General features: G+C 44.5%; 1 protein-coding gene across 1 annotated transcript; it reads left to right on the top strand.

Annotated features, from left to right (window-relative positions):
- Positions 1-560: 560 nt before the first annotated feature.
- Positions 561-25,964, top strand: LOC308331762 (uncharacterized protein). Its single transcript, XM_080787252.1, has 8 exons — positions 561-1,082; positions 9,213-9,510; positions 12,245-12,545; positions 13,527-13,718; positions 14,498-14,703; positions 15,520-15,769; positions 17,746-18,016; positions 23,657-25,964. The coding sequence occupies exons 1-8, from the start codon at positions 698-700 to the stop codon at positions 24,457-24,459; spliced, it is 2,706 nt and encodes a 901-aa protein (XP_080643378.1). The 5' UTR covers positions 561-697; the 3' UTR covers positions 24,460-25,964.
- Positions 25,965-27,941: the final 1,977 nt, after the last annotated feature.

The raw sequence follows: 27,941 nt of genomic DNA on the forward strand, positions 1-27,941 counted from the left end.
GTTTGGGTGTTTAAATATGTAACTACATATCCATTTTATAATTTAAAAACTCATTCCGGCCAATCACAATTTGCGTCTTCACTTTTCTCAGTTTTCTGTCCTCACTTTTCTCTTCAATGTTTCACAAACACGGAAAGCTGGACATAAGAGGGGCTTGCGCCCCTCAAAAAAAAATACTTCTATTTGAAAACATGATACCCTGTGTGCCACTGTCCCGGTGAGGCACACAGGCCCCGCATATATACCTAATTTACCTATGTGACATACTTATTATGTTGATACAGGCGTATTGACACATAGTTGTGACTGTTCAATATCGCTCGCTCGACAATTACGCAGCAACATCGAAAAAATAAAATAAACCCATCATCATCATCAGTTCCTGACAGAGTCGGCTCTGGTGGTTCCTTCCTCCTCTAAGGATGGATGGATGGGGTGTACCGCGCATGCGCAGTGCAGTATACTATCGATCCCGGAAGGAACTATTAGTGTTTGGTGGGTTGGGTTGTTTTCCTTCAGGAGGAGGAGCAGCGCGAGACGAGAGAGAGACCCTGGCAGACCCAGGAGTAGGAGAGAGAGAGAGCGAGGAGGAGGAACAAAGGCTCTCCTCTCGTCGCCGCCGCAGTGTTGGATTTATAGGAGGAAAAAATAAAAGAAAACAATAACAAGAAAGGAAATATAAAAACAACAAACCAAGATGTCGATCGAAGGGCTAAAGATGTGTAAGATCCAGAGCCTGCGGCTCTCCGTCAACGAGCAGCTGACCCTGGTGGGAGACGAGATCTGGTCCGTCATGGAGAAGCAGCACCACCACCACCACCCCGGCGGCGGCGGCGGCAGGATCGGCGGCGGTCCTGCCGGGGGACAGGGGCCTCCCGGCGGGGGCCCCGGCGGCGGAGCCGGGCTGCTCGGGCAGGGGTCCGGGGCCGCCGAGGCCACGGTGTCCGTGCGCCTGTTCGTGTCGGAGCGGCTGTCCGCCGCGGCGGAGATCATCGTGGGTCTGGTGCAGCGCGAGATGGACGTGTACGAGGCGCAGCTGCTCGACATCGTGGTCAAGCCGCACAACAAGATGCACAGACCAGGTTTTTAACAATGCTTTATTTCATTTTTAGTATTCATAGTCATTGTATTTATTTTTAAATGCCGCTTTGTTGATTTATCGCTTTTCTTTTTTCTTTGCACACATAGACCCATAATGCATAGCGGTAGGTGTCGCTAGTTTTTATTTTTTCCTCTTTTTTCCCCCCCTTCTCTCTACTACAGTCTCGAGCGGAAAAAAAGAGCACAGATCTACAAGCTATCGATGCCTCGCAACCGACGCGTTGGTAGCTTGTAGATCTGCTCTTTTTGTGCACTTGCACAGTCAGTGGTACGACGCAGTGTAATGTAGTTATATATATTTATATATATTACCCACTGGGAGGACCAGACGCCATTTTATACTGATTATACTGTACTGGTACCAGTATACATACTGTACTCAAAACCAGTTAATTTACGTATTACTTACAGAGCCTACTGTACTGTATCAGTAGTCTTACTGTCCTGGGACTGTGCAGTATAGGTGTCCATTCAACCACCAGTCAATACATTTATTATAGCCTACGTATCTATGTTGTAATGTGCATTATTATTTTAATATTGCAATAATGCATTCGTAATTGTATAATGCCCACTTAGCATCACATTGTAGTGATTCCTTTCTTGCCTGTTATTGGCAGTCACAGTGTAAACAGAGAGAGAGAGAGAGTCAGAAACTAGAGTGATGTGGGAATCGAACCCGAGTGTTTGTAAACATCATAAGAACAAGATTATGGTGGTGCAGTCGGTAGCGCTGTCACCTCACAGCTAGAAGGTCCTGGGTTTGATTCCTGCTGGGGACGCTGTGGGCACTGTGGCGTGTGTTCTCCTCCACATCATCAGTGCCCAGGCCCCATACCCTAGGTGGGGGTTGACAAAAGGGCCTATCTGTGTGGAGTTTGCATGTTCTCCCCGTGTCCCCTAGGGTAGGTACCCTACCCTCACAAAAAACATGCAGTGATCCTGGTCTCTAAACTGCCTCCCCCTGGTCAGCCTGTTGGAGGGGAACTGAACTGGTTGGAATAACGTGTTCACTTCATTCCACACGCTACGTCCAACTGGGGAAACTCCCCCCTGTCAGATGAGAAAGAAAGCGGCTTATTATTTAGTCAACTATATTTGTTGTATTTGTGACTGAGGTGTGGGGCTGCGGTGGCGTAAAGGTTAGAAAAGTGTGCTTGTGGACGAAAGATTGATTCCCTGGACCGGCAGGGAAATCTGTGAAGGGATTAAGCTCACTTCAACACTGTTGAAGACAGTGCCTTTTGAGCAAGGCACAGTGCTCCAGTGAAGGTTGGCCAATGAATGGTAGACTGTCTTTGTAGTGGTCAGCTGACTCAGCTCCCAGTACAACAGTATCAGACTGTGGTTGTACTGGTCAGCTCCCAGTACAACAGTATCAGACTGTGGTTGTACTGGTCAGCTCCCAGTACAACAGTATCAGACTGTGGTTGCACTGGTCAGCTCCCAGTACAACAGTATCAGACTGTGGCTGTACTGGTCAGCTCCCAGTACACCAGTATCAGACTGTGGTTGTACTGGTCAGTTGCCAGTACAACAGTATCAGACTGTCTTTGTACTGGTCAACTCCTACTACAACAGTATCAGACTGTGGTGGTACAGGTCAGCTCCCAGTACAGCAGTATCAGACTGTTTATACTGGTCAGCTCCCAGTACAACAATTTCAATTTCAGACTGTGGTTGTACTGGTCCGCTCCTAGTACAACAGTATCAGACTGTGGTTGTACTGGTTAGCTCCAACAGTACAACAGTATCAGACTGGTTGTACTGGTCAGCTCCAACAGTACAACAGTATCAGACTGTGGTTGTACTGGTCAGCTCCCAGTACAACAGTATCAGACTGTGGTTTAACTGGTCATCTCCCAGTACAACAGTATCAGACCGTGGTTGTACTGGTCAGCTCCCAGTACAACAGTATCAGACCGGTGTTGTACAGATGGTCTCAAATAATTGTGATTCGACGATTGTGTAATAATTAAAATTGTGACAGGCCTGCCGCCTATTTAGGAGAAGATGAATTTGTTGTTGTTTTGCTGTCGTCAAAGCTCAGTAAAGCAGTGTTTCTCAAAGAGCCTGGGGGCCCCCCTTGGGGACCCCCCATGCAGTCATTGAGGGGGGCCTTGGGGACCCCCAGGTAGTCATTGAGGGGGGCCTTGGGGACCCCCCATGCAGTCATTGAGGGGGGCCTTGGGGACCCCCCATGCAGTCATTGAGGGGGTAATGGAAAAAGGGAATATCTGCACTCTCTTGTATAAAGTTTGAGTTTTCATGAGAATTTCATGAAAACACATGCAGCAGCAGCAGCAGCAGCAGTGCGCCTAGAGAAACGGACGCGTTTCGGCACGCAGGCCTTCCTCGGCGTCTCACACTCGTCCTCGAGGGTGTTCCAGCCTCCAGGTGGTCCCATGCAGCAAGATGAGGAATACAGTAGTTTAGAACTTTGGGCGGAGCTAACGTGTACGTGTTGATGCTCACAACGTGTTGATGTAGATCGTCTAGTAGTTGAACAATTTGAATTATGTTTTTCAAAATAGTAACAAAAGGCAAAGAAGTTTAGAGATAAGGGGTTTTAGCACTAGCACTGAGGAAAATACGGCCCTCAATCTTGCATCTTGAACAAAAAGCACAATCTACAAGCTTGTAGATCGGCTATTTTGGAAACAGATCTTCTCTTATGGGGTTGCCTGGCACGACATGTTTTCAGATGGGGGTCCGCAGCCAAATACATATTCATTTGTATTCACCCATTCAGGCCAGGAATAGTACAGGCATTATATGGGAAAAAAGGGGTCAACCTCCATCTAATTGCAAAAAAACCAAACTCAGCTGATTTTGTATCTTACATAATGTCCTGAATAACATACAAAAAGTTGCCTGAAATTGTCCAAGCATTAGTTTTGCATAAAACACTCCTTGGGCTAATAACGGCCATAGCCGTCATCACAAATGTGATCAGGTCAGCACATTTGGGCAAGTGGCTATGGCCGTTATTAGCCCACGGAGTGTTTTTATGCAAAACTAATGCTTGGAATGGACTCGGCATCATGAAAACACCCTAGTTTGACATGTCACATGCTACTTAAAGCAAAAGGAAAAAGGAAATTATTTGCCTTATATAGGATGTCTATGGTGGCCATACTGTACAGGCCATTTTCAACACTTTCCCCTCAGACAATTTCAGGCAACCTTTTGTATGTTATTCAGAACATAATGTAAGATACAAAATCAGCTGAGTTTGGTTTTTTTGCAAATAGTTTGAGGTCAAATTACATTATTACTGGACTAGAACCCCTTTTCGTTTTTAACCCATTTTAGGCGGGAACCCCTTTTGGTGTTTTAAACATTCAGTTATACTAAATAGCAGATCTACAAGCTCATAGCGTGGCACAGAGTGCCGCGCTATGAACTTGTAGGTCTGCTATTCTTGAAAAATCGTGAAAATGTGCCTCAAATCTTTGAATATATATTCTTTCAGAGTTTCAGTTTTTAACTCTCATCTTTGCTTCTGGAGGGTCCCTGGAACAACATATTTTCAGATGGGGGCCGGCGGCATATTACATATAATTGTTGGCATCCTTGACATGAAATATTGAAAACCACTGATATAGAAACATGAGGTTTTTCAGAAAAAAAATATTTTTTCACGCCAGGCCTAAATGCTTCATTTAGGTTCATGTTATACTAAAGCGCTATGAGCTTATAGATCTGCTATTTTTCAATAGCTAAAGTTTAGCTATTGAAAAATAGCAGATCTACAAGCTCATAGCATGGCACTGAGTGCTGCGCTACAAGCTTGTAGATCTGCTTTTTCTTTTACAAAATTGTGAAAAGGTGGCACAAATCTTTGAATATATATTCTTTCAGAGCGAACATTTTTAACTCAAATCTTTGCTTCTGGGGGGGGGGGGGGGGTCCTTGGAACAACCTTTTTTCAGATGGGGGTCCACTCAGGTCTAAAAGGGGTTAATAATAATAACCTCCCCCTGGCCAGCCGGGGCGCCTGATGGAGGGGAAAGGAACTGGTCGGAATAACGTGTCCCTTCCACGCGCTACGTCCGGCCAGGGGAAATTCCCCTCTGTCAGGTGAAAAGAAGCAGCTTGGACTCCTCATGCATAGAAGGAGGCATGAGGTCAGTCCGCTGCCCCCCCCCCCCCCCCCCAGGTTGGCAGAGGAAGTGTAGCGCCCAGGATTACATTAGATAATTGGCACTGGGTGAAAAGAAAACTGGGTTACAAAATCGTGGGATAAAAATTGAAGTAAAAAAAAAAGAAAATGTGTTAATGTACAATGCAATACAAATTGACAAATTGTATAACTGGTTCAACTCCATTGGAAAAAGGGACCTCGGAGAGAGTCAGAAATGGGTTAATTAACGCTGAGGATTTTTACAGTGTGGGCTGAAGAACCAGATGGATTTTAAGAGGTGTTCTTTTATTGCATTCCTCAGGATGTTTTACTGGGAAAGGGGGAGGAGGGTGCACACGGCAAAAAACCTCAGTGTTAATTTAACTCCCAAGAGTGTAGAAATGGAACCAAAATGGACCCCTATGGGTCCATTTGGTTCCATTTTCTTCTACACTCTTGTGAGGGATGGGTGTGATGTTGACTCTTTTTGAAGGATGGGTGTGATGGGGAGGGCTGGACCCTTTTACGGGTCCTTTTGGTTCCATTTGTACACTCGTCTGAGTTGAATCAACACGGAGGATTTTGCAGTGATTGTGGGTTTTCTTTCAGAAGTCCATTTAAAGCCATTTCCTGCACTTAGGACAAAATCACGTCATTAAAGTCTAGAGACCAAATGCAAGATGGCTTTTTGATCCTTTTAGATCAAATGTACCTGGCTCCATTAGGGTCCATTTGGTTCCATTTGCACACATTCTGGAGGGGGAAAATCGGACTTTCCCCCAAACAGAAAAAAAGAAGATAATGTCTGTGACATTTAACACAACCAAAGTGTAAAGGACAACTATTTTTTTCCCCCTTTTATTTCAACCAATGTTCATGTTTTAGGTTGATATTAGAGAAAGCTTTCGTTTTATCGATTTCAACTGTTTTTGACAGGGGTGAGGGGGGGCATTCGACCAAGTGGCTAAATAAATATGTATTTATTTTGTACAAAATGTTACGGCGATTTCTTTATTATTATTTATTATAGTCCTACTAGACCTGGCCACGGGATCTATTGAATGGGGAGGTGACAAACTGACATATTGAGCCTACGACGCACAGTATGTAAAAAGAAAAAAAATAACACTCATCTTTTACTTTCTCTAATAACAACCTAAAGAAATGAACCTTGGTTGAAAAAAATTAAGTTGTCCTAACGGGAAACCCTTTTGGTGTTTTAATTTTAACTAAGCATTATGTTATACTTTAGCTATTGAAAAATAGCAGATCTACAAGCTCATGAGCTTGTAGGTTGTAGGTCTGCTATTATTTTTTTTATCGTAAAAATGCGGCACAAATCTTTGAATATATATTCTTTCAGAGCGAACGTTTTTTTTATTTTTTCGACGTCAGGCCTAAATGGGTTAAGCTCGAACACACTGGCCCAGCGCTGGCATTGATATAAGTGCTGGAAAGAGTCTGTATTAACGAGTGTGTGTGCACGGCCAGCTCAGTGTTATAGGCCCTTATTTATCAACGCGGTGTACACCCAATTTTGGGTGTACAGTACACCGCATTGATAAATAAGGGCCATAGTGTGTTATCTCTGCGTTATAGTGTGTGAGGTGTGTGTGTGCACGGCTAGCTCAGTTGGTTCCCAGACATCAAATTGTCAATAGCAGCGGAGGTGGCGCTGACTCTGAGGGGGCAGAAAGAGGTGGTAGATCTCTCTGGTTTGCTGTTTTAGTGTTTAGCCTTTGCAAGGAGCAGTAGGCTACATTTCCTTCTGTCCTATGTTGGTTTTTATTCTGTGTACAGACTGTATGGTAGGCTATGTATGTCTGTAGCTCAACATGCAGACACAGTGAAGTGTGTGCGACTGTGTGTGCCCGTTCGTGTGCGTGTGTGTGTGTGTGTGTGGCTTTCATTCAAACGCCAGAAGGTGGAAAGAATGTTGCGTGAACACTTTTATCAGCTGTAGTGTCAGCTATTCTCTTAACCCATTTCGACCTGAGATCAGATTCTAAAAATGTATTCTACATCCTGACAGTTTTCTGAAAAAGCTATGTTTCTATGTCAGTCGTTCTTCGATGTAATAAAAATAGCAGACCTACAGTGGCGCGCTACGAGCTTGTGGATCTGCTATTTTCCAATAGCTAAAGCAACATAATGCTAACGCCAAAAGGGCATCCTGCCCAAAATGGGTTAAAGCAAAATATACATTAACACTGAGCGTTACAGGCTATAGTTCTGTAAGCACTTTGGCCTGCTATTATCCAAAGTCGTTTATAATGTAAAGGTCTGTTACAAATAAACTTCTGATATTCTATGATGGCTGGCTTGGCTGTTTTCACCATGGCAAAAGCATGCGTGTGCTCATTCTCCACCTGAATCATAGGATAATGGATATGCAGGATAGAATGACCATGTTATCAATTGAAAATGTTGGATGACTTTGGCGGCGTGCACAATGTGGCGAGTAGCCTACCCGAAACGACAGGCGGCTGTGGCAAATTTAGCTAATCATTCTATAATATTGATAACACATTGTTGATCATTAGTTGAAATAAAATGGAATTATGGCTCTGTGTGTATCGCAGCTGTCGAAGGCTGCAGGCTTGCAGTGTGTTCATCGATGTAACATTAAATGAGAAGAACGATATGATGAATCAAAAACAGTCTAATTACTTTTTAGTTAAAGTTTAAGTTTAACCACTGTTTAAACTTAAGTATAACAATGTGCCTATGTCCTGTGAGCCTCCTTTTTTATTGTGCTTTGTTGCTTTGATTTCTCAAATTATTTTAACATGCACGTGTGAACTTCATGTGTGTGTTGTTGAAAAGCAAACGTCAAACCGTAGTAGTCGACTGTCAATGCGGTGTCTGTCTGCCTTCCTGTTTGTCTGACTTTGCAGTCTGGAGACTCAAGGCTCATTCATAGTCTGGATTTTCGGTGGTGAGGTGACCACCTGAGCTGAAATAACGTTGAGCGGTGGTGAGTAAAAACAGAGAGATAGGCTGGGGCGGTGGCTGTGGTTTTCTCTTCACCACGGCTCAGTGAAGTCATGTTGTAGTTCGGTGGTCACCTCGCTACCGAAAATCCAGACTATGGACCGATTCACACTCTTATTTTACCGCTGTTTCGGCGCTGTAGTGCCGAAATTATTTCGGCTCGTCAGAAATTTTCAGTAGCACCGAAGAGCTGACTTTAGGACCGTACCCGCCCCCCCCCGAACCTCAAATGACGTCAAATTGTAGGCTCTACAGCGCCGAACCGACTTTTATTCGGCTCTAAAATAGGAGTATGAATCGGCCCTATGAATAACGCTTCAGAGCATGGCATTCAGCAACATTTTGATACCGTAAGTTTCAAATCGACTGATCTCGAGTCCCTTTGACTTACAGTCTGTATAGTAGACTGCTACAAGGCGATACAGGCTAAACAAGTGCATTTGGAAGTGAAACAATTGGCCGACAAATTCAGAACTGGAACACTGACATTTAAGATGATAAATGGATACTCTCTAGTCTATCCTGATTTGGATGAAATTGGGGACCCACCTGAAAATGCATTTTCTGAAGAGAGTGCAAATGGAACCAAATGGACCCATAAGGGTCCACCCTTCCCCCATAACACACACCCTACAACGAGTCACATCACACCCATCCCCCCTCAGAAGAGTCTGCAAATGGTAACCAATTGCACCCTTGCAGGTTCATTTGGTTCCCTTTATACAAAACATGAACATTGAAGATTTGACATGCACCTTACCTCATTGTCTGTCTGTCTGTCTGTCCGTCTGTCTGGACAGTTAAAGTCTGGACTAAATATCACGAGTGTAAATCATTTCTCATTCATTTTTATCTGTTAAAAGGATGGACAGCTTCAGTTCATGATGTTCATATATTATTCATAAACATCTTTATTCTTGATAAATATGCCTGTTATTTTGAATTAATTATTTGTTTTATAATTATGCCTTTTGTATCTTTTTGTCTCCAGATCTGCAGTTCCAGCTCCCACCATACGGGGGCAGTGATCAGAATCAGTCTCTGCCGCTGCACCAGAACCACGGTGCGACGGTGCCACCCGGAGGCGACGCCCTGTCGTCGTCCTGCTCCGTCGGCCAATCCAACGACATCGACGGCCAGGGGGGCGGAGCCCTGGCCAAGCGGACCTATAAGAGGACGAGGGGGCGCGGCCAGCGACCCAACCACAGCTGCCTGCTCTGCAAGAAAGCTTTCCGACACAAAACCAACCTCGTTAAACACGCAGCCGATACGCACATGGACAATGCCGGGTAATTAAAACACATACATTCCCTGCCGTTGACGGAGATCTACGTCCAGTCTAATCCAACGCTTCATCTCCGTCTTTTCAGTGGTTTATGACAGATGGCGTTCTCTTCGCCAACGTGTGAATGGTTCTAGGTTGCTAAGCAACGGATCCAACCGGAGAGTGAAAATGTCTCTTGCCGTCCTGCCTCCACGTTATCGGAATTTAGAAAAATGCATTTATCTCGGATTCTTTTCCCAGATTGTGTTTTTGGTCAAAACAAGCTTTATTCAATGGCCCATAACTACAGAACCGATGATCGCGGTTACAACATGTATGTTCCGGTTGAAAGGAATGACTACAGTCTGTCACGACACACACCGTGTTTTTGTTTTTACATCTGGTTCCAGGTTCCAGGTTCAGGTTTATTTGTCATTTGTATAGATACAGAGTATACATACAATGAAATTTGTTTTGCTCAGAGCACTCTCAATCTTACACGTCTTTCACGTCTCGGGTCCCGGTGTGCCTTGAAAATAATGGTCTCAGACCGATTTATGATGCAGTAATTTATTGTCAGTCTGCGCTGAAATTTGTCTTGCAACCCCAGCAGCCTTGTCCATCCATCCATCCATCCATCCATCCATCCATCTTCAACCGCTTATCCGTAGTCGGGTCGCGGGGGCAACAGCTCCACCAGAGAGCTCCAGACTTCCCTCTCCAGAGTAACATTAGTAAAACTTCCTCCTGGGGGGATTCCGAGACGTTCCAAGGCCAGTGAGTCGATGTGTTTCCTCCAACTGCGCCTTGGTCTGTCCCGGGGTCTCCTCCCAGTGGGACGTGCGTCGAGGACCTCCCTAGGGAGGCGCCCGAGAGGCATCCTAACCCTTTTATGCAGCCTTGTATGCAACACATATACACACATTCACAAAACATACATGAACTTACAACATACACAAAGGCAAGTGCAATGTGCACAGCTCAGTCTAGTCCTCCTGGCCACAATCCTGATTGAGCCTCAAAGTCGACTGATGGACAAAAGTCACAAAAGACCTCATCCCGATCTGACCATATTGTATTGTTTCGGCTTTACTGTTCCGGCAAGGTGTTGTGACTGGCTGAATTAGGTCGGCTACTGTGATCGGTCAGACCTTCGCGGTGAGCATGAGATATTTAAGAAAGTAATCAAACTGGCACATCTGCTTGACGGCAGGTGCAGGACCAACGGTGGATAAATCAAAAATATAAATCTGCACACTGTAACTTTGCAAAGATCCCAGTCAACTTTATTTATAGATTAAAGGACCACTTCACCACTTTTCAACCTATATTCATATAATAGGCCCTCACTAATAATCATGATAAAATGGCACAATTTCTTTCCTACTCAGTCTGTGTCTCATAGGAGGACTGTGGGCAGTTCAGAAACCCGTCCACCAGTGACATCGTCGTAAGGCAGATTTGGTTTTTAAACAATATTCTTTTACAAAAAGATTTTTATTATTGTGAGAATGATGGCTTCCATTTTCGCATTGCAACTTTTCAGGACTAGAAAGCCTGCAGTTTCTATTAGCTTGGACTCCCCATCGATGATGTCACTGGTGGACGGGTTTCTGAACTGCCCACAGCCCTCCTATGGGACACAGACAGAACAAATGTGTGCAAATAAATCCCCGTTCATTTTCCTCATAGACTTTTCAGAAAGTATTTATTTAAAGACGTTTACCGCCACGGACAAAGCCAACTCTTGTCGTGACAAATCATGACAACAAACACATTTTTTCGGGCCAAACAAACAATTAGAAAGTAGAAAAGAAACGGCAGGTTACAACACTTTTTTTTTTGTTGGTTTTTCTTCTTTGTAATTATTTGTTTGGTCCAAAATATTGTGTGTGTTGTCATGATTTGTCACGACAAGAGTTGGCTTTGTACAACGCTTAAAAGGTCTAAATATGTTTTTAAATGCCTATGGGGAAAAATGCATTGGGATTAATTTCCTGGGCCTGGGCGTTGTCATGAAAGGGGACTGCGACGCTCTATAGACAGCTATGTGTGTGGCACAGGCCAGAGGGCTTATGTACAGTACAGTACAGTACAGCAGGGGTAGGCAACCTTTGGCACTGGAGGGTGATCACTGGCACACTGGCATAAAACAAATGTAATCAAATAAATTAATTCACTCATATTTGTATGTAAATTACATCCTGCACATCATTCTACATTCATTAAAACTCTGAACTCTGACTGGGGGAGGGAGATAGGAGGCCTATGCTCTGAGTCTAATGATCATTATAACAATGTGAAAGAATATTTAACAAGGGAAAAGGTTATATTCGTGGACAATCAAAACATGTTGGAACTGTGGTGTGGTGTCATTAACCCATTCTGAACGGGAACCCAATTTTGGTGTTCGTATCATGTTATGCTTTAGCTATTGAAAAATACCAGATCTACAAGCTCATAGCGCGCCACCGAGTGGCGCGCTACGAGCTTGTAGGTCTGCTATTTTTGAAAAATCGAATAACGACTGACATTTTTAGAATCTGATCTCAGGTCAGAATGGGTTAATCAGACCAGTGTGTGTCCTCGTATGAATCTGATCTCAGGTCAGAATGGGTTAAAGTGACACACTGACTATCCAGAAACTGACATGGCACTTTGTTTCAAAAAGGTTGTAGACCCCTGCAGTACAGTACCACACACTTCAGATTAAAAAAATGTATATCATCAAATCAACCCCATCTCTCTCCTCCTCCCAGGTGTGTGTGCGGCGTGTGCGGGGACACGCCGGACGGCAGGGAGGCGCTGGCGGAGCACATGGAGTCCCACCGCTCGGACAGCAGCGGGGCGGGCGGAACGTGTTCCATCTGCGGCAAGAGCTTCCAGAACATGGAGACCCACATGCGGCGCCACACGGGCGTCAAGCCCTACAGCTGCCCCGTCTGCTACAAGCGCTTCCCGCGGCCCGGCGCCCTGCGCAGGCACAAGAAGATCCACGCCAGAGACCCGCGCGTCTGCTACGTGTGCGGAGAGATGTTCAGAGGAGAGGAGGAGCTACAGGTGAGGCTCGTAGAGTTATAATAATACATCTAGACTCTCAGTCTGCTACGTGTGCGGAGAGATGTTCAGAGGAGAGGAGGAGCTACAGGTGAGGCTCATAGAGTTATAATACATTCTGGACTCTCAGTCTGCTACGTGTGCGGAGAGATGTTCAGAGGAGAGGAGGAGCTACAGGTGAGGCTCGTAGAGTTATAATACATCTAGACTCTCAGTCTGCTACGTGTGTGGAGAGATGTTCAGAGGAGAGGAGGAGCTACAGGTGAGGCTCATAGAGTTATGATGCATCTTAGACTCTCAGTCACAGATCATCAGGGGGGACCACACTTTTTTTGACTTAACCCATTCTGACCTGAGATCAGATTCTTAACGCACAGAAGAATGGTGGTTCTTTAACGCATTCTGACCTGAGATCAGATTCTGATCGACGAGGTCTTCCGGTAGTACCCCTCCTCGAGCGTTGCTATGATTGGTTGGCTCCTATGATAGTACCCCCCCCCTCGCAGACCTGTTGGTCTTGTGGTACCTCTACGACGTCATGAAATTCATTCATGAATTGTAATTGTAGCCGAGGTATAAACGCACATCAGACTTTACGACCCATAGCTGGTGGTGACGGAGGCGTCGCATAGCAACCGGATCAATGTTAAACGCTGCTGTGGGGCTCAAACCATTATAATACATGGAGTATACGTTGGGGTCTGTATATGGCAAATAACGTCCCCTAGCTGGGGGGTACGTATATATATATATATATATACACATACGGACTTGACAGAGAAATAATAAAAAATCGCTATGCTGTGTAATAATTGAATGGCTACATTTTCTGTCGATCCTCTGTGCCTTTGTAGGCTCATAGAAAAGACTCACTCTGTGTGTGTGTGTGTGTGTGTGTGTGTGTGTGTGTGTGTGTGTGTGTGTGTGTGTGTGTGTGTGTGTGTGTGTGTGTGTGTGTGTGTGTGTGTGTCTGTGTGCGTGCAGGCACACATAAAAGACACTCATAAAGGGGAGGATCACTGTGAGGATGATGACGACGAAGAGGAGGAGGGGAGCGGTTGGAAGGAGGGCGGCGGTGGCGGTGGTGGTGGTGGTGAGACCACCTCCGACCAGGAGAGGGAGCCGGGCATCGGCAACTACTACTGCCGAGTGTGTGGAGACACCTTTTACAGCAAGGTAGGAACCTCAATGGCATATACCCTGTTATGTTGTTGTTATTATTATGTTACTAATGGTCTGCACATTCAATTCAAAGGGCTTTATTGGCATGAGAAAACATACGTTTACATTGCCAAAGCAGAAAGAACAATACAACAATACAGCAATACAATCAAAACAAAAATGATGTACATTTGAAGGTCAGAATCTTCAATAGATCAAATTCTATGTACCAAGGTCACTCAATGAAGGTATAGTGCAGGAATATACACAATGATTAGTCTTTAGGGTGGTTGTGTTCCATTTGATTCATTGACATTCAGTGATTCCCACAGGTTTGTCTTCTATATAGTTCAAAAAGTACCGTGCTAAGTTCATTGTATACACATGCATGCAGTTTTTGTTTTGTTTTGTTTCTTTGGTGTTCTAAGCCTTATGTTTATGCTTTAGCTATTGAAAAATAGCAGATCTACAACAAGCGCTTCGAGCTTGTAGGTCTGCTATTTATTTTTTTATCGTGAAAATGTGTTGCAAATTTTGAATATATATTATTTTTCATTTTTAACTCAAATCTTTGCTTCTGGGGGGGTCCCTGGAACAACATATTTTCAGATGGGGGTCGGAGGCCAATTACATATATTTTTGGGGGTCCTTGACATGAAAATGTTTGAATGAGAACGACTTGACATACCTAGAAACATGGGGTTTTTCAGAAAACTGTTTAGAAGGCATTTTGTAGAATCGTCCTCGGGTCTAAATGGGTTAATAATGTGATTCTTAAATGGTCATTTTGTCAGGGCTTCCTGAGGAAACACGCGCTGAGCCACTGCAAGGAGGCGCAGTGCGCGTGCGGGGTGTGCGGCGAGTGGTTCGAGTCGGGCGAGGGCCTGACCACTCACCTGCGCTCGCACAGAGAGCCCAGCGGGCCCTGCAAGATCTGTGGGAAGGTCTTCCAGAACATGGAGACGCACATGAGACGACACACCGGAGAGAAACCCTACAGGTAGTACAGCTAAAACTCTCACCTCTTTATGAGACGACACACCGGAGAGAAACCCTACAGGTAGTACAGCTAAAACTCTCACCTCCGTGATGAGGATATTTCACTTAAAGATGGAGTGCCACAATCTTTTGTTTATGAGGTGACAGTATACTTAATTAGACACCCTGGAGTCTTTTTTTATGTGCAATGGTGTATTCACTTTGTATTTAGGGTTTCTTCCTGGAGGCTGAACCCTTGACACTAGTCAAACGGGCCAAGGAAATAAACAGTAATATAGTGACATCGCATTATCAGCCCCTCCCCTAACCCCTCCCACCTTTATCATACAACTACAGCTGTGGGTGAGGCTTCAGTTCAGGTGGATCACCACCCACCAGGCAAACCAGGCACACTCAATGAACTGGTGGGCGTGTCAAAATCATACCTCCTTATGTAACAATAAGACCTGATAATCATGTTTTAGGGTGGAAAAAAATCACGGCACTCCATCTTTAATATTTGATGTTTAATGCGTTTGTTGAATTGTCACCAAAAGTGAACCCCTTTTGGTGTTAGCATTATGTTATAACATAGCTATTGAAAAATAGCAGATCTACAAGCTCATAGCGCGCCACCGAGTGGCGCGCTACGAGCTTGTAGGTCTGCTATTTTTGAGAAATCGAAGAACGACTGAGATAGAAACATAGCTTTTTCAGAAAACTGTTCAGGATGTCAGGAAGACATTTTTAGAATCTGGTCTCAGGTCAAAATGGGTTAAATGAAATGTGCTGTAAAACAAGTAAACCGGAACCTGCCCTCGCTCTTCTGCCTATACAGCTGTTCCATCTGCCACAAGCGGTTCCCTCGCCCGGGCGCACTCCGGAGACACAAGAAGACGCACGTGGCCGAGAGAGCGGCGCACGCCAGCACCAGTCAGGCCAAGGCGTACGGGAAGGGCGGAGGTCTGAAGTCACACATGGGAGGAGGAGGAGGAGGAGGAGGAGGAGGTGGGGGTCACCCGTCCTGGGGAGGTGACGGAGGAGATGACATGGACAAGGATGGGGACGGAGGAGATTCTGTCTTAAAGGTACAGTAAGTGATTTTTTATGTTATTTTATGTGTGTGTTGTTCAGTGTTGTTTTCGTCGACTAAAAATGTTCGTCGACTAACTAAGCTACGATGACTAAAATTAGACTAAATATACTGACAATTTCGTCGACAAATAAAAACTAGACTAAAATGTTAGGAAGGGTCTAGTGGACAAGAGATCCTGTATAAGTCATTTTACACTTGGTTGCATGTGTAAAAACACTCAAAAGGTCGCGTATGTTCTGAGGGGCGTTATAGTCTATGAACGGGAGCCACCCCCTGTTCAGTCAAAATAAAAACCAACGAAGAGTAAGGGGGGAAGTCCCGCCTCGTTGTCTGGGCCAGCCAATGGCCAGCTGGGCCCAAACGGAGCCAGCCAATGGCCAGCTGGGCCCAAACGGATCTAGAAATATGGCGACTTACAGTGCAAGAAATTACAGGCTTCATTTTACGTCCATGTTAGACCCGGGGAACGCTTTGTCCATATTTTTTACAGTATGGTTCAGACCTGAGACTGTAGATCTCTCTACAGACAGAGGACTTGGTTTATTTCCCAGAGAGGGACAGAGACTTTTAGTTGGGTTTTTTGAACAGTTTTGATTTAATAAATGCCCTGGCCACTTGCCAGGTAGGGGAATTGAAGAACCTGTGTCTATGTCTGTCATTAAACCCACAAGGCTCTCTCACACAACCCAAGCCATAAGCACACTATTCTTCCAAATGATGTAAAACATGTGCAAATGGCAGCTTGTCCCTGCTGCTCTATGTAATCTGGTCAACAGAGGAGACAGACCATTATTGAGGGGTGCTAGCCTCTCCCTATATACAGCTTTTTGTCCTAACTCGTGTCACATTTGCCATTGACAATGAAAGGAGATTTTACGTCATACGTGTCTGAGCAAATTGACATGTTACGTCATGATAATGTCCGATGATAAGAGCACCCCTCATTCCACACGGGTGTGATTCTTTTTGTTTCTGCTTGAGCAACTCAAGTTTCTGCCCCTATGTCTCTGTTCAAAGAAGAATTTCCACAGAAATGGCCAAATATAGTTCTGGGTATGGTTTTAACACATACACCCAATAGGGAATTGTTTTGTAAACCTGACCAGTAAAATTGTCCATCTTCAAAGCTTGCATGATATTATTCAAATGACCAATTAGAGTTGTGGAAGGCAGACAGGGTGTTCTGTTCTTTCTGAGTTAATCTGTATCCTGATTCCTGACTGAGTTCTCTATCCTGATCCTGATTGGATAACATTGGTATCCCGACCTGAAATTGCATTTTTTTGTTTTAATAAAAAAGCTGGAGACTCCTATAGCAATGAGTACTATAGAGCTTTTTAACCCATTCTCAACGGGAGCCCCTTTTGGTGTTTTAACTAAGCATTATGTTGTACTTTAGCTATTGAAAAATAGCAGATCTACATAGTCATAGTGCGCCACCGAGTGGCGCGCTACGAGCTTGTAGGTCTGCTAATTTTTTTTGTAATCGTGAAAATGCGGCACAAATCTTTGAATAATATATTCTTTCAGAATACTTGATTTCTTTTTCAGGCCTAACACTTATTTTAACCAACGGAAATCACGTACCCTACCTTTAACCCATTTTGCGCAGGAACCCCTTTTGGTGTTAGCATCATGTTATGCTTTAGCTATTGAAAAATAGCAGATCTACAAGCTCATAGCGCGCCACCGAGTGGCGCGCTACGAGCTTGTAGGTCTGCTATTTTTGAAAAATCGAAGAACGACTGACACAGAAACATAGCTTTTTCAGAAAACTGTCACGATGTACAGAAGACATTTGATGCTATTTTATTTGCTAATACTTTTACACACAAGTACATTTTTAATTCCGGTACTTGTACTTGTAGTAAATAGAGTTTAATTTTTTTTACATTGCAGTATTGACACTTTTTCACCCTTGAGTAAAACATTTGAGTTCTTTGTTCTTTCCCGCCGTCTGTTAAACAGATGCTGGAACAAGCGGAGATGGACAAGGTCGGCGGAGGCGGCGGCGTTCCCGACCCCGACGACCTGGACCTGCTGTGTCCGCCGCACCGCTGCATGGTGTGCGGCGACAACTTCCAGAGCAAAGGTCACCTGAGGAAGCACGCCGAGAGGCACTTCAACGACCCCGAGTCCCGCTGCGGCGTCTGCGGGGAGCGCGTGCCGGCGCACGAGAGTCTGACGGAGCACCTGCGCTCGCACATCGAGACCGGCGGCAAGATCTGTCACGTGTGCGGTAAGAAAGACAACGAACTTGCCTCCCCCTGGCCAGCCGGGGTGCCTGATGGAGGGGAAAGGAACTGGTTGGAATAACGTGTTCCTTCCACGCGCTACGTCCAACCAGGGAAACTCCCCCCTGTCAGGTGTAAAGGAGCAACTTGGACACTCAAGCATGAAGGAAGCATGAGTTAAGTCCGTTGCTCTCCCCAGGTTGGCGGAGGGGGTGTAGAGCCCAGGATCACATTAGATGATTGACACATGGGGTGAAAAATGGGTTACAAAATCGTGGGATAAAAAATATATTAAAAAAAAAGAAAGACAACGAACGGCCTGGTAGCTTTATTATTATTATTATCATTTCGGGGATAATCGAAATTTGAAATTGAAAAAATGTTCTGGGTCGTCTTATTTCCGCTATAAAAAAAAAAGGAAAGAAACCTTAACATTAAATTGGCCCATTAAAACCATTTTAGATTTTAGCAGTATAATTTATATAGCAAAATTATATTTTTTTCAGAAAACTAAACCTGATTTTCGAAGGCTTTTTTTTATTTTTTATGATTTGTACTTTATTTTTTTCTTCCATATGTATAAAACATTGACAAGACACAACCAAAGAAATACACAAAACAATACAATACTACAGATGCACAAAAAACAAAACAAAATAACACAAAATGAAACAATACAATACTACAGATGCACAGAAATATCCCGCAGTCCACCCCAGCCCCAATTCCAGACATAGTTCTTCAATATATTTTTCCAACATTGCAGCCCGTTCAGAGCTCACTCAGAGCTAGAAACTATTCAGAGTCCTGATACATGCATATGGTAAAAGCCCCATTTTGAGTCATAGTCGTCCATTCTATTGAGCAGCCTGTATGACAGTCGCTCGTAAGCGGCCAATAGTCCCATCGAGGCGTCCCAGAGGGACGGTGCCGGTGCAGATGGGGCCTTCCAGTCCTTGACCAGCAGCCTCCTACCTGACATGATGGCCGTTTGTATCCATTCAGCTAAAGGAGGAGCAACGTGCCTCAATGTGGCAGGAATGGATCCCCCAGAATGAACAGACTGGGTGAAAAAGGAATGTGTAGGCCCGCTATTCTCTCCAGTCTTTCATGTATAGCGGGTCCAGTATTCCTGAATTTTGGGACAGCCCCAAAGCATGTGTACAAGTGTACCGTCTCTGTCCTGACACCTCCAGCATTCAGGACCATCAGTCAAGCCGACCCTAAACAGTCCTCGATGGTGTCCAATATATTCTATTTATAATTTTTAATTGAATCAACCTTGTACGTAGTTCTCTTGACATTTTCCTTCCATTCCTAAGAATTCTAGCCCAGTCACCATCTGATATTGTAATCCCTAAATCCCTTTCCCATAGAGCACCGAAGTCTGACGTCACTTTCAGTAGAGGGCGTCAGTCCCCAGGTTCATGTATTTGTTTAGTTGCATTGAAATCCCCATTGAAGCGATTTTAGATCGCCTCATATAACAACTGTGTTTGAAAAATAAACATGTCACCCCGGCCGCTTCACTCATATGGATATGAAGAATCAACTGACTGAGAGAAAACGCTAATGTTACTGCTGCTGAATTAGTTATATTTTCGCTAGAAGCAGACTGTATCATATATGAGTGACTGACTGTTGCAAACGATACAGAGACACCTCCCTAACAATAACGCCGAGACAGCTTGTCTATTTTTGGACCACAACGCTTATAGTAGACGATATTAAGATCACCCCATGTTATTCTCCATAGAGAAATTACTTCCGCGAACCAGGGGAATCGTCGGGATGAGCGAGTTACGTCAGGACTTCGGTGCTCTATGGCAACTTGGGTGTGGATTTACACTGGTCAGAGGCATCTAGCAACATGGCATAGTATGTAGAAGCCTCATGTCCCAATCCGAATATTTTAAAAATACTCTCCACTGTGTCAATTTTAGGGGGGGGGGGGTGATGTGAGAGAACCAAAGGTTTTCTCCAATAGGTGTCTCAGTTGTATAAGTACTGCCAGAAGTGATTACCGGTATGTGGTAGGCCAAATTCCGTTTTTAATTCTTCAAATGATTTCAAATTGTTTTCTTGGTATAGATCTCCCAAAATCTTTACACCCCGTCGATACCATGGGTCCCAGAGGAAGGGCTTTTTTACCTATACAAAGTTTGGGATTTTGCCAGATGCCAGCTGACCAATGGAGATGGGGATTGAACTTAAACATACGAGCTATTTTCCCCCCAGACCCAGTGAATGTGAGACATAATCGGGTGTGATTTGCTAATTGCGTCCAGTTTAGTTGTGAGACATTCAATAGGCGTCAGAGGAGCACAGAGTGCATTAAGACTAAACCACGGCGGGGCCCTTTCCGGTGGAAGGGACCATTGTACCTTAACCCATTCTGACCTGAGATCAGATTCATACGAGGTTTCCACTGGACACACACTGGTCTGATTAACCCATTCTGACCCGAGATCAGATTCTAAAAATGTCAGTCGTTCTTCGATTTTTCAAAAATAGCAGACCTACAAGCTCGTAGCGCGCCACTCGGTGGCGCGCTATGAGCTTGTAGGTCTGCTATTTTTCAATAGCTAAAGCATAACATGATGCTATAACACCAAAACGGGTTCCCGTTCAGAATGGGTTAATGCCTCATGGTGAACTCATAGTGGTAGAGCAAGAGATTGGGTATACCCAGACCCCTTTATCCATCCACCGGCTTCTGCAGTTTTTTTAAAGTTCATTCTTGGACGTTTGTCGTTCCATAAGAACTTATTGCAAATTTGGTCAAATTGTTTGAAATAATGTAATGGAATCTTAACTGGGGAGGGCCTGTAGCAGATAGTTGAGTCTTGGAGCACAGTTCATCTTAATTGCGAACGCAGTGATTGCGAACGCAGTGAGCACTTACTATGAGACCTAGCAGATCATGTCTGTGTGTCTATCTGTCTGTCCCGCTATCCAAATATGGAGTGTGTTGCATCAGCAATCACTCGGCTCCATATATGGGCACAAAAGGGGCCAGGTCCACTCAGCTCCATATATGGGCACAAAAGGGGCCAGGTCCACTCAGCTCCATATATGGGCACAAAAGGGGCCAGGTCCACATATGCAGTAACAGCGGGACAGACACACAGACAGACAGACATGATCTGCAGGGTCTCAGCTGCGTTCGCTTCCCGCGTTTGCGCGTCTTACTGGTAATGTTTGCCTTACACCACATAGAAAGAAACAAAGGAGACCATCGTTCTACATCAGTCCGTATTTTATCCAGGAGCGGTTCAAAGTTAGTTTTTACTAACTCGTCCAATTTAGAAGGGAAGACTATGCCTAAATACTTTATGCCCTTTTTATGCCAGTCAAATGATTTAGAAGGCATTTGTGATCGGCCTCAGGTCTTCGTGGGTTAACCCATTTAGGCCTGACGTCAAAAAAAATAAAAAAAAGGTCTTTATTTATAAATCATGAGAATTTTCGGAAAAACCTCATGTTAATATTTGAGTTAAAGACGTTGGCTCTGAAAGAATATATTGAAAGCTTTGCACTACATCTTCACGATTTTTCAAAAAATAGCAGACCCACAAGCTCTTTTTCAATAGCTAAATTATAACATAATGTTTAAAACACCAAAAGGGGTTCCCGCCCCAAAATGTTAAGAGCTGGAGAGACTGGGGAGATCCCTAACCCTAGCCTGTTGCTCTCTATCAGAATATAGAGTAGTAATATAGTTTTCAGAATTACAATTTACAATTTAGGCATTTAGCAGACGCTCTTTATCCAGAGCGACTTACATTAAGCAAGAACAAAAAGCATGGGGAATACGTCACATAAAAAATACATATCATTTTGCGGGTCCTTGGCATTAAGAAGTTTGAAAACTTCATTTGGCATTTGTAGAATCGGCCTCAGGTGTTAATGGGTTATGTTATTTGACATATCTGCCCTGTGCAAGTTCCAATGTGCAATGCTAAGGGCTACAAACCCTCCGGCGCACTCAGATCAGCCAACGCAGGGAAGCTAGAAGTACCCTCACTAAAAATGCCGGGACAACGCTCCACACGCCCCCAAACTCTTCTCCCTTCTGGCTCCAAAACTGTGGAATGCACTTCCCATTGCAGTCAGAACTGCAGCATCACTCCCAATCTTCTGCCGTAGTCTGAAAACCCACCTGTTCAGACTCCATCATGGCCCATAGCACTTACCCCACCCGCCTTACATAGCATTTCTCTAGACTTAGATAGCATTTGATACAGACTTATAGCATGTTATGTAGACAGCACTATAATTGCATTGTATGTAGTCATAGCACGTCATAGTACATATGTATAGCATAGTATAGTATATATGTATAGTTTATATGTATATTATTATTATTGACTCAAACAGAGATTCAGAGATTGCCGAATGCACTTTATTGACTAGTTGCACTGTATCAAGGGAATGTGTGCAATATCTCTGTTTTGTATGTTGGGTGTTTCATGGTGTTTTTCCTTTTCTTATGTGAACGTGTATGCTATTTGTATGCAGCTGTGACTCTGTCTCCAACACACATTTCTCCCAAAGGGAGACAAATAAAGACAACCTTGAACCTTGAACCTAAGAGAGGAGAGATGGCAAGCTTTCCGATCGCACCCATTGAGATGCATGTTAAATGATGGGATTTATTATTATAAATAATCGATCATTTCACTACCAAAAGCTTCTAAATCTAGTCAACCAGGCCTGCAGTAGGCTATGCACTGGACACAAGTCTTCTAAATGTAGTCAACCAGGCCTGCAGTAGGCTATGCACTGGACACATGTCTTCTAAACGTAGTCAACCAGGCGTGCAGTAGGCTATGCAGTGACTGGACACATGTCTTCTAAATGTAGTCAACCAGGCCTGCAGTAGGCTATGCACTGGACACATGTCTTCTACATCTAGTCTACCAGGCCTGCAGTAGGCTATGCACTGGACACATGTCTTCTACATCTAGTCTACCAGGCCTGCAGTAGGCTATGCAGTGACTGGACACATGTCTTCTAAATGTAGTCAACCAGGCCTGCAGTAGGCTATGCACTGGACACATGTCTTCTACATCTAGTCTACCAGGCCTGCAGTAGGCTATGCAGTGACTGGACACATGTCTTCTAAATGTAGTCAACCAGGCCTGCAGTAGGCTATGCACTGGACACATGTCATATAAATGTAGTCAACCAGGCCTGCAGTAGGCTATGCACTGGACGAATGTGCATGACATTATTTCAATCAATTAGAAATACGAGGAAACGTTAGAGGGAGAAAAACTATCCAACTCAATCAATTTACCATTGAATGTTTAATTAGGAGTTTTCATGTAATTCACAGTAAGACGACGGTAATTTGATTAGTATTATTGCCATCACCTGGGTGGAAAGCTGTGTATGTGTTCAACAACACAGCCATGCAAAATAACATTAACAACGGTTGCTAAACTATTTGGATTGGCATTGGACAATCGCTTGTGTGAGGTGGGGTTTAGCGAAGGGCTAATTTGTGTCTTCTCATTGTTCTTCGTACATGCAAAAATTTAACAAAAACCACACTTAGCCACACCTAAATCGTTAAATCTGTAATTCGTACGACAATTAATTTGTCCACTAATATTTAATAACGGTTGCCCCCCCTCCAGGTAAGACCTACCAGAACATTGACACTCACATGCGGATCCACACGGGGGTGAAGCCGTACACCTGTCCCGTCTGCAACAAGAGCTTCCCGCGGCCGGGCGCGCTGCGCCGCCACCGCAAGCTCCACACGGGCGAGCGGCCGTACATCTGCGAGTTCTGCGGCAAGGCCTTCATAGACAACGGCGCCCTCTCCACGCACCTCAAGAGCCACACGGACGACAAGCTGAACGCGCGCGTCTCCTGCGACGTGTGCGGCAAGAGCCTGGCGTCGGCGCACGTGCTGGAGGTGCACAAGCGCATCCACACCGGCGAGAAGCCCTTCGAGTGCCACGTGTGCGGCAAGGCCTTCCGGCAGGTGGGCGGGCTCAACGCGCACATGCTCACGCACACGGGCGAGAAGCCCTTCAGCTGCGGCATCTGCAACAAGAGCTTCAGCACCAAGGGCTACCTGGAGACGCACGTGCGCTTCCACAAGAAGGACAAGCCCTTCGGCTGCCACCTGTGCTGGAAGGCCTTCGTCACCAAGAACGACCTGAAGAAGCACCTGCTGACGCACAGCGGCGAGAAGCCCTACAGCTGCCGCGTGTGCGGCAAGAGCTACCAGGAGAAGCGCTCGCGCGACGTCCACATGAAGGTGCACCTGGGCGGCGTCAAGCCGGGGAAGGACGGCGGCGGCGGCCTGCCCGCCATGGTGGCGGCAGGCATGCCCGACCTGAGGAGACACGACGGCGGGCCGCTCGGCATGCCCGACCTGATGCGGCGGCACGAGGGCCTGGCGCTCCACAGAGACTTCATCCAGCTGTAAGCTGTCATTAACCGACCCTGAAATGACCCTGGTTGAGGGTGCATTAACCTTAGTTAACTCTCGTTTGAGGGGTTAATTAAAACCCCTAGTTAACCCTAAACCCAGTCTGTTGAGGCTCTTTTTGACTAGGGACTAAAGTGAACCGCGCCGTGCACTGAAACGTGTTTCGACATGGTTCTCTGGATGTGTTTCGACATGGTTCGTTCTGGAAGTGTTTCGACATGGTTCGTTCTGGATGTGTTTCAACATGGTTCTGGACGTGTTTCGACATGGTTCTGGATCTGTTTCGGTTCTGGATGCGTTTCAACATGGTTCTGGATGTGTTTCCATGACGCTACGACTTGGGTTTCACACATAAAGGCTCTCGGAAGGTCTGAGAGCTCATTTGGGCCCTGCTCAGGAGATCGTACTAGCCCTTACGCAAATTCTAAAATATAGTGAAATCAGAAGATCCACAAGCTCAGCACAGCGTTGTGAAGTTGTGGATCTGATATTTCTGCTTTTTTTTTTTAAGCATTTTCTTTTTAATTATTCATGTTTTTTTTTTGTTTTTTTTGTATGACTGGTAGTGGTTATAATTGAAACAGAAAAAAAGGCCTCGGAGAACTTCACTTCAGGTTCTGTAAAGCAGTGCTTCCCAAACCGTTTGGCTCGAGACCCAAAAGAGAAATTTAGTTCGGGTTCCCCAAACTAGTGAGAATAGCCGGTCTGTCGTATCACGTCACGATGTGTAAGATGTGCTATTTTCACTGTGCTGCCCGGTAGGCAAGATATGATCTGCAAAACCAGAGGAAAAACGTAACCTTAGAAAAGGAAGGGACCGACCGCACACTCCAAAAGATGCTCGAGGACTGGACTAAATGCTTCATGTCAGGCTTTATTCGCATGATGCGTTTCGCCATGTAGGCTTCGTCAGGTATATATATATATATATATATATATATATAGTTCTAATGTTAAAGTAAACATTATTTAGAAAAATGGTTGACATTGTCTTTTGTTTCTGAAAATCAGAATAAAGGGAGAAAGTACTGTAGATGTATTTGCGACCCATTGACATTGCGGATGGAAAAAAAGGGGTCCCCGCCCACAGTTTGGAAAACACTGCTGTGAAGTATCAGGGTGTGGGAACTTGGAAGGTTCTGCATTAACCCTTCATAGTCGAAAAGAGCCAACAGTTGGGGTTAGTTATAGGAGTAGTTCGCCCCGAAAATGACTAAAAACGTCTCCTTGAATGAATCCAAGGCTGAGTGATTCATAGAGAGAGGCAATTTTCGGGGGAAATTTAACCCTAAACCCAGCGGGTAAGTTAGGGTTACCTATAACCATGAGTAACTCAGTTAAGGTCAGTTAACTGTAACTAACCCCAGCCTGTGTTCATTACAGTATGTTGTTGTGATGTTTAGTCCTTCCTGTAAACCCTATGCGTGCGTTTCTCCTCGGCAAGGCTTTATTTATGTTGCGTTCACACGGGCAGATTAACCCTGCAAGACCTGAGATCAGATTCTAAAAAAATATCTTCTACATCCTGACAGTTTTCCGAAAAAGCTATGTTTCTATGTCAGTCGTTCTTCGGTTTTTCAATCATCGTTTCGTCATCACTAGGGTGATGGAATTCAAACCATGTGAACACAGAGAAGCGGTTCTCAAAGTGTGGGCAGCGCCCCCTACTGGGTCGTCACAAGGGCATGATGGCCAGACTAATATCACTGTGTTTGTACAGTATATTATAGTCTGGAACGTCTGTGTGGAAGGTTTATTTATTTCCACCTCACGGTTATACAAACGAACAGTGTGCTCTGATTGGTTGACGGTCACCCGCAACGTTGGGGTGAGAGAAATGTAATTCAAACTGAGGAGGAGTCTCCCCGACCCCAAGGGAATATGTTCTTCCTGTGGGAGATTGGTCTGGTTTCCAGGCTAGTGCACCGCTTCGTATCTGCGTGACGTATAGGTGGCCAGCCGCCAGTGGTGGAAAGTAACTAAGTACAAGTACTTAGTATACTGTAAAACTGTGCTAAATGTTGAGGTATTTGTACTTTTGTCCCAATTCTTTTACTTCTACTCTACCACTACATCTCAATAGTTTTTTTTAAACATTTGAAAAACTTTAAATGAGATATTCTGCAGTACTTTCTACTTTTGGTACTTCCTATAGTACGCTTTGACGCTAATACTTTTGTACTTTTGTCACTCAAGTATATTTTGAATTCCGGACTTTTAGTTGTAACTAAACTAAAGTATTCCTACATTGCAGTATTGACACTTATTTTTTTACTTAAGTAAAAAAAAAAAAAAAGAGTACTTTTTTCCAACACTGGTGGCTGCCTCTTGAGTAGCCCGGGAATTAGTTTGGAGGAACGTGAACACGACTATTCTAAATAACTCTTTAGCTCCATGGTCACTGGACACAATTTCCCCCATCATTCGGACACTGAAATGCCTTTTTTTCAGAGATACGAATCAGGAGAAAAAGTACTAAAGTGCTTTAAAAAAAAAAAAAAGTCTATTCTTTTTTCTGTATGAAAAAAAAGTTTATACTCTGCAACACAATTGTATAAATTATGTAGTGGAGGTCCCTAGCTTCATCTGTCTCTGGGCTATAAGGGGTTCCTTTGCCTGAATATCGTGGCAGGAGACCCCGTGTGTGTGCACATTATGTCGGTAAAGTCTTTACATTGGTTCTGTGATGCCAATGACATTTCGGAATAGTTTCCACCCAGTTTGAGCATTTGGCTCCATTTGTACATGGAGCCTATTGTCTGTTTCAAAAAGCAACATGCACTGCTGGTTTATGTCATGCTAACACACAGCCACTGGAGGTCGCTGTTGCTCTGCATGTCATAACCACAGTGTCCATAACTGTATCGTTTAGTTTGAGAGAATAAAGCAACCAGGTGCTCACGGGAGACTAAACAAAAAACGTAAAATCTCAAAGGGGCTCCTGGATCAGACTCGTTCAAAACAATCCTGTTTCTCATTGTAAATAAGAGGCAACGACTTTTATATAAGGCAGAAGCCAACATGTTTGGAACTACAAAGGTCTTCGTCTGGGCTAAATTAAATTAAAAACATACAAACAATTAACAAACGGCAAAATGCGCATGTGTCCATTGCAACAAATAGAGGGAAGAATCAAGCTTAGAAGCCGCACGAGAGTCCTTGACATTGTTCTGTCTTCGATGTTTTCTTTTGTTCCAAGCAGAAAGTTCGCTCTCTGTGGAGGTTCAACACGCCTCGGCACTTTTTAGCTTGCGTTGATTGGCCAGCCGCCGTATCGGCTCTAGGGAGATATGGCCTCTGACCAATCGGCACAAAGCTCCTCACTCTCTGCGTTCACTGTTCTTTCCCGGGTCAAATAAATCAAAGCTGGGTTTACGTGACTAATGATCAATATATTCTATACAGACTGATGTTGACTTGATGCAGAACTGTTTATTCTCCCTGCATTTTACTAGTTAGATGTATTTTTATTTTTGTCA

This window comes from Protomyctophum bolini (genome assembly GCF_963924005.1).
Source record: "Protomyctophum bolini genome assembly, chromosome: 17".
Taxonomy (NCBI): Eukaryota; Metazoa; Chordata; class Actinopteri; order Myctophiformes; family Myctophidae; genus Protomyctophum; species Protomyctophum bolini.

Bases quoted from the DNA above. Each gene is read 5' to 3' on its own strand.
- LOC308331762 (XM_080787252.1), top strand. From the start codon at position 698: ATGTCGATCGAAGGGCTAAAGATGTGTAAGATCCAGAGCCTGCGGCTC. The intron at 9,511-12,244 runs GTAATTAAAACA...TCCTCCTCCCAG, and splicing joins ACGCACATGGACAATGCCGG to GTGTGTGTGCGGCGTGTGCG. The intron at 14,704-15,519 runs GTAGTACAGCTA...CTGCCTATACAG, and splicing joins ACCGGAGAGAAACCCTACAG to CTGTTCCATCTGCCACAAGC.